At 40.7% G+C, this 7,444-nt stretch overlaps 1 protein-coding gene across 1 annotated transcript in view; it reads left to right on the forward strand.

Moving 5' to 3' along the window:
* Window positions 1-770: 770 nt before the first annotated feature.
* The window catches only part of MPDZ (multiple PDZ domain protein), a 153,417-nt gene continuing 146,743 nt past the window's right edge, over window positions 771-7,444 (forward strand). Inside the window, 2 exon segments of the mRNA XM_006881297.1 lie at window positions 771-786; window positions 5,311-5,477. Of these exon segments, the coding sequence (XP_006881359.1) occupies window positions 771-786; window positions 5,311-5,477 (183 nt within the window).

The raw sequence follows: 7,444 nt of genomic DNA on the forward strand, positions 1-7,444 counted from the left end.
CTGTGTGTTAAGGGTCACACAGGTGTGGGTTGCAGGGGGGTCACACAGTGTCGGGTAGTCTTCGTTCCTCTGGCGTCTCACAGTCTTCGCTTCTCTGGAGTTCCGCGGTAGGTGGCTGGCTGTTGCTCTTCCCGGGTCTCTTCCGGGCCCCTCTCGCGGTGGACGCCCTTCTGGTGGCGGCGTTCTCCCGTCTCCAGCGTTGTATTTTTTTTTTCAGCGTTGTATTTTTACACGGCTTTTCTTTCATGATTTGACACACTGTCCTCTGGTTCATGCACTGTGTGAGGGTGAATATCCTCGAGCCTTTGGGGCACTGAGAGGAGAATCGTGTCGTCGGCTTTGCACATTTTTAGTCTTTTCACTCATAGAATTTCTTATGTTGAAATAAGATTGTTATGGTTAAGAGCGTAAAAATGAATTCAAGATAGTAATTGTTTATGCTTAGAAGCTCGGCAGGAAATTTTTTGGTAACTTTTAATATCTTATTCAAGGCAGACTAAATATCTCTTAACATACAAGTGTTATTTGCAACTATCAGATAATTTTGAGTTAAGAATTTTTACCTATAAGAGAACATCTTATGTTAAATCAACAATATTTTAATGGTCAGAGGATTGCATTAATAGTGAATGAATTTTAAAATATTTAGATTTAGGACATGATTTTTAAGTTCTATAAAACGTGACCATTTCTTTTCTTTTCTTCCCAGTTATCTATTTTTGTTGCTGTTTTTAATCCTCATAAAGAAGATCACTGGACTTTGAAAAAAAATGTTGGAAACCATAGGTAAGAAGGAGCTATTCCTCCCTACATACTTTTGAGAAAATGGAAACCCTTTCCTTAGGAACTTTTAAAATATGGTATGTTGTACATATTGTGATTCTCTCTGCACACTAACTTCATTGAGGAAAAATTTATCTACTAGCAATACTTTAGGGTATTGTATTTTTAATTTCATGTGAAGTGTTATAAAACTTATCATGTTGAAGCAAAAGTTAAAAGGATATGAGATAGCCTACGAGTTGAGTATTTTAGTCAAGTTTGATGTATATGCCTTTCTGGTTAATGTCTATTTACATGTTGCACCAGAAAGTTCCACAGTATTTTAAACAGTAGAAGAAGGTTACTGTTTATATCTTACTTCTTTGTGACAAGTGAAATACAACTTGAGCTCTTGATTTTAATGAGTGATGAAGGGAGTCAGAGTTATCTGGCCCTCTCCAGGTGGACAACTTCATTAAGACTTAAAGCAGTTTCTTTCCTACGTGAGATGATTTGAGTTGCGTTTGGGAATTTCCAAAAAATTTCCGAACTCATTTGTTAATCTTTTTTCCATACTGCTCTAGTACAAGAGAAACCAAATTTTAGAGAAGTTCATTACAGGTATGCCAGGTATGTACACACCAGCGATCCTGTGATGTCCCAGTTGCTCACCTGTGTCAATTAACTCCCTTGGTGTGTTGTCTACTGGAACTTGTCTAGATTTCATTCTGGCCCCTTGACGGTCATGGCTGGTACCATGACAACCTAGAGCAGTAATTGGTAGGGAGGGAGAGGGTAAGTGGCCATAAGGGAGAAGCAGATGGTTTTGTGGCCAGAGGAAACATGACAATGACTTTGCTCCTGAAACTTTGATGGTAATAATAATGCTTGCATACACTCCCCCCTTTTTATACCAATATCACATGGTGTGAAAAATGCTTATCCTTGTAGGAAATTTACTTAAAGTAGAAAACAGGGCAGATTCACAACTATGCATAACCTTTATTTCTGTTACTGAGTTGGACACCTCCGGAAAATTGATATGAGGATTAATATATATTAGATTTAAATTCTGAAATGCCATGGGAGATATGACCCACGACAGATGTTGTTTTTATGTGCTGTCGAGTTGCTTGTGACTCATAGCGACCCTATGTACAACAGCCCTAATCTCCGCTCTGTCCTGTGCCAATCACACCATCTCTGATACACCCATCCCTATTGCCCCATCAATGAATCAATTCACCTCATAGAGGGCCTTCTTCTCCTGCACTGTCCCTCCACCCTACCAAGCATGATGTACCTCTCCAAGGTTCAGTCCCTCCTTATGACATGTCCAAAGTATGTTAGACGGAGCCTCAGAATACTTGCCTCCAAGGAGCAGCCCAGTTTGACCCTTTCCAGGATGAATCTGTTTGTTTTCCCAGCAGTCCATTGTACCCTCAATACTCTTCTCCAGCACCACAGCTGAAAGGCATCAGTTCTCCTTCTATCCTTCCTAGTCATTGTCCAACTCTCTGATGCATAACAAGTGATTGCAAAGACCATGGCCTCTATCAGACTCACCTTAGTCTCCAGAGAGACACCTTTGCTCTTCAGTACTTTGGAGAGGTCCCTAAGAGCAGATTTTCCCATCACAATACATCTTTTAATTTCCTGGCTACTGGTGCTGAGAGTGACTGTGGAGCCAAGCAAACTAAAGCTGTGAACAATCTCAGTCTCTTCATCATCCATCCTGATGCTGCCAGTTGGTCCAGTGGTGAGAATCTTTGTCTTCTTGACATTGAGCCTCAATCCATATTGGAGGCTGCAGTCCTTGACACTCTGCAGCAAGTGCTTCAGATCCTCCTCACTTTCCGCAAGCAGGGTTGTGTCATCTGCATATCGCAGATTGTTGATCGATCTTCCACCAATCTTGACCCCATATTCCTCCTCATAGAGCCCAGCCTCCTGGATGATCTGTTCTGCATACAGGTTGAAAAGGCATGGAGACAGGACACATCCCTGGCGCACGGCCTTCCCAATTTTGAACCATGCAGTGTTCCCTTGCTCTGTTCTGACGACTGCCTCTTGGTCCAAGTATAGGTTTCTCATTAGCATGATCAAGTGTTCTGGGATTCCCATTCTTCTCAGAGTCAGCCATAGTTTGTTATGATCCATGCAGTCAAACGCCTTTGCATAGTCAATGAAACAGAGATAGACATTCCTCTGATATTCTCTGCTTTCAGCTAAGATCCATCTAACATCAGCTACAATATCCCTAGTACCATGGCCCCTTCTAAATCCAGCTTGGACTTCTGGCAGTTCTCTGCTGATGTGTTGTTCCAGTCGTTTTTGGATAATCTTCAGTAGAATCTTGCTTGCATGTTAAATTAATGAGATTGTTCTATAGTTTTCACACTGTTGGGTCACCCTTCTTTGGGATAGGAACAAATATCGATCTCTTCCAATCAGTTGGCCAAGTGGTTGTTCTCCAGATTTCTTGGCACATCTTGGTGAGCACGTCCCGGGCAGTATCTGTTAGCTGAAATATATCAATTGGTATACCGTCTATACCTGGGGCCTTATGTTTTGCTATTTCCTTCAAAGCAGCTTGAACTTCTTCCTTCATCACCATAGGCTCTTGCTCATATGTTGTTTCATGAAATTCTTCTGTGTCTGCCAATTCCTTTCGATACAGTGACTCAGTATATCTTTTTTTAATACTTCCTGGATCATTTAATATTCTTCCTAAAGCATCCTTCATTATAGCAACTCGAGGTTTGAATTTGTTCTTCAGTTTTTTGAGCTTAAGAAATGCTGAGTGAGTCGGCCCTTTTGATTTTCTGACTCCAACTCCTGGCACATTTCATTGTAATATTTTACTTTGTCGTCCCGTGCTGCCTTTTGAAATCTTCTATTCATACCTTATAATAATATCCCTTTAAAATTGTACATATTGATACGTATTGTTTCTCTTAAGTTGTCTATGTCTTAACTCATTACTAACCTCAATACATGTCTTAATTTCTGTGTCGGGCCAGATTCTGCAGAAAGAAACTGTCTTTGGGGAAAATCCCCACAGTTTTAATTACTGTGACAAAACCAGCAAATATATTTTAATAGATTCACTTATTATCAACCTATTAGGATACATATATGAACACAGGCCCCTTTAAAAATAAAGGGAGGGAGTTTTGTCTCACACGTGTGTATGTGTGTGTTTTTAACTATTGTTTGTGATGGAGTGAAAGTACTTGTGCAAGAGACTAGGATGATTAGGGACACACATTCCAGACATTTCCTGTGCAACTCTGTGCCTGATATGTAAGGCGATTAATAAATATTTGAATTGTATTTGTTTGATGCATATGGTAAATATGCTACTTTATTTCAAAAAGTTCTACAGTATCCATAATCTAGTACTAGGGAGCTCTGGTGGCCTAGTGCAAGAAGCTGTGATGTAATACCAAAAGCACACAGTTCAAGGCCACCAGCTGCTCTGCAGGAGAAGGATGGGCAGTCTCCTCCTGTGTGATTAACTGCCTCCGACAACCAGCTGGAGGGTCAGCTAGGGGTTCGTTCCTGTTCTACGGTACACAGCAATGGTATGGGCAACAGTATCCATTATCAGTGTGCTGTTTTCCAAGTAAATTCCAAATCACGAAGTATTTTGCCCCTTACTATATGAAATGGTCCTATTTGAGATTTTATCAATGATAACATCTATTTGTTGGTGAGTAGTGATGGTTCTAAATTTGAATAACTTTTTAAGAAAAGAAAATGTTATGTGCAATTGTGGAACATTTGTCTTTAGAGAGTTTTTCTATAATGTGAAGTAGTTGACTCTGGAATTCAAATATGTGTCATCAGAATTAACCCATTCAGGGTAACTGATTAACTGTCTGTACTGTACACACAACTTGTGTGTGCCATATTCAAGTACCAAGTCAACTGCTTTCAGTCAAAATTTCTTCCAAGAGATTTCATGGCGTGCGGAATACACTTTTAGTGTCTCATGTGTTCCAACACATGGTGACTGTTCCATGTGGTGTTCAAGGCTTTCACCTTTTGGAAGCGGAGTGTCAGCTTCTCATTTGGAGAGTTACCACTGAGTGGGCTTGCACTAACAATTGTTTCATTAATGTAATAACTTAAGCAGATGTTGAATCACTTGTGCCATCTATGGTGACTTGCAGCTCATTGTGTCAAGTTGTAAATGAGTCACACTTGAAGCTCAGTGTTCTGAGGTTGGCACTTGCGCAGGAGAAGATTGTCCACTTTTCTGTCCTGAGCGGCTGTGAACTTGAACTGCTGGAAAGGTGTCACCTTGGGGTCAACAACACGACTCCTTATGGACTGTACCCCCATGGTGGACACCACTCCGTTTTTGTCCACGTGTAAATTTTGTGTCCTCTATATGGCAGGAATGACTCGGAGTTGTTGCGTGCACGCGCGCGCGCACACACACACACACACACACACACACACACACACACATGATGCCCTTATAGGTTTGACACGTGTCGTTTGCGTCCTGTTACTGACTCAGTGCCTTTCTTGGTCCAGACAAAAGCCGAGCGCTGCAGGCAGCTGAGCGCTTACAGGCCAAGCTGCGAGAACGAGGCGACGTGGCCAATGAAGACAAGCTGAACCTCCTGAAGTCAGTCCTCCAGAGCCCGCTCTTCAGCCAGATCGTGCACCTCCAGGCCTCCATGCAGCACCTGGATGACCAGGTAGGGTACCTCTCCTGCCCGCGGCGTGTCGCACGGAGGGAATGGCCTGCAATGAAGCTTGGGTTTCAGAAAGGCTGAACACATTGCACGTGCTAATGAATAGTTAATGAAGCCATTAAGCCTCCATACGAGGCATTCACATTCACTGTGGCTTTTCCCCCGTAGTTATTTTTGTGATGGTTGTTGCGGTATGTTGTAGATGATATGACATCGTGTTGAAAGCCGTGTGGATGCTGCCACAAGAGAAGGGAGTATATGATAAAAATACATTTCGGGTGGATGGCCTCTGCTTTGGCTTCCACCATCAGTAAGCCTCATTGTTCATGTGATCTTGTGCATTCAGATTCAGGCGTTCAGTGTGCGTACAATATTGCAGATAAGCTTGGATTTGCATGTGTAATCATGTGTATGAGGAAGGGGAATCACCTCTATTTTGACAGTAGAAAGAATAATTACATTGTCATCAGTTAGAGGAATTGCAAATTCTCACTTTTTCAAAGAGTGTAAGTAGCAATTGCTTCTATGACAGCGTCAGATGGTGATAAACACGAGAACTTCTAAATGTAACAGTGCCTTCTTTCCCCCCCGCCCCCCGTAAAAATTACGAGCATTGAAACCTCCCAGCATTTATGATCAAGTTGCAACATAGCACAGCGACAGAATGAAAACTGAAGTCAAAGTTTCTTTTGAACTTGCTTAATTTAGACGCTGTTTTCTCCAGGGTGTTGTGATTTTTTAAAAATATTTTTTTTAAATAGTTGTTTGAAGTCAATATAATTATGTCTTCAGACCAAGTTACTTCTCATCCCAATGTTTTTTCACAGTAATTTAATGGTATGGATGGCTTGCTAGCAAACATTCTTCCTTAAATATTAAAAATAAAATTTGAAACCAGTTTCATTATTTAGGGAAAGTACATGTTAGTCCTTCTTTTCTAGATGTGCTAGATATAAAAGGAAATATAGTATAACTGGAATATAAGAAGTATTTAATGCTATGGAACTTTGTAAAATGTTTTTAGAAGAAAGAAAATCAAGATCTTTAAAAATATTTTGCTTTGGGAAGGGAAGAAAATGCAACAATGAAGGAATTAAAAAGCATAAAAAAAGAAAAATACTTTTCTATGATGGATTTCTACTTACAGTCTTCAGACAGTATGGCCAGGAATTGGAGGAAGTAAGATACACATTTTATTTATTGTATGTAGCTTTGTATGGCCTTTACAAGTTAGCAAAAACATTGGCTTTAGAGACAAGTTTTCCTAATTAACTGGTGAAGTTTTAAAGCAAGCATTGTCTTGAATATAATTACGTTAGGGAAATGATTTAGATTTCTAGAGTGTGAAGAAATTGAACAGCTGTCTTTTTCTCTTATATGAAGATACAATTAGAATCAAAGGGAAATTGGAACAAAAAGAAGTTTCGGTCTTGTCTGGTGCCGTTGCGTTGACTGTGGCTTAGAGGGTCCCCTGCACAAAAGATCAAAGCCCTGCCAGACCCCACACTTTCTCTGCCACACGCCAGCCTGTGGTCACAGTCACTGTATCATCCTCACTCCTGGAGGGTCTTCTCTTTGTGTTGACCCTTTAGTTTTCCAAACAGGATGCCTTTTCCCAAAGACTAGCCTTTCCTGGTAAGATGCCCAAAGTTTGAGGCAAATTCTTACCATCCCTATTTCCAGGGAACACTTTGTCCTCTGAAGAAGGATTTGTTTGTTCTTTTGAGGTCCATTGTATATTCAAAATTCTTCATTAACACCATGATTCAAAACTGTTGTTGATTGTCCAACACCCATATGCATTGAAGCAATTGAAAATACCATTGAGTGTGGTAGTACCGTGTTTAAAGTGATATGCCCGCTCGTTAGCACTTTAAAGAGAGTTCCCTGACAGCAAATTCTTTTTCATTTTCCCCCAGTTCCCCAGCCCCTCAATTTATACATAAGCAATAGATATGAAAATACTATGG

Source organism: Elephantulus edwardii, unplaced genomic scaffold (assembly GCF_000299155.1).
Source record: "Elephantulus edwardii isolate Elephantulus edwardi_28Jun2011 unplaced genomic scaffold, EleEdw1.0 scaffold00014, whole genome shotgun sequence".
Classification (NCBI taxonomy): domain Eukaryota; kingdom Metazoa; phylum Chordata; class Mammalia; order Macroscelidea; family Macroscelididae; genus Elephantulus; species Elephantulus edwardii.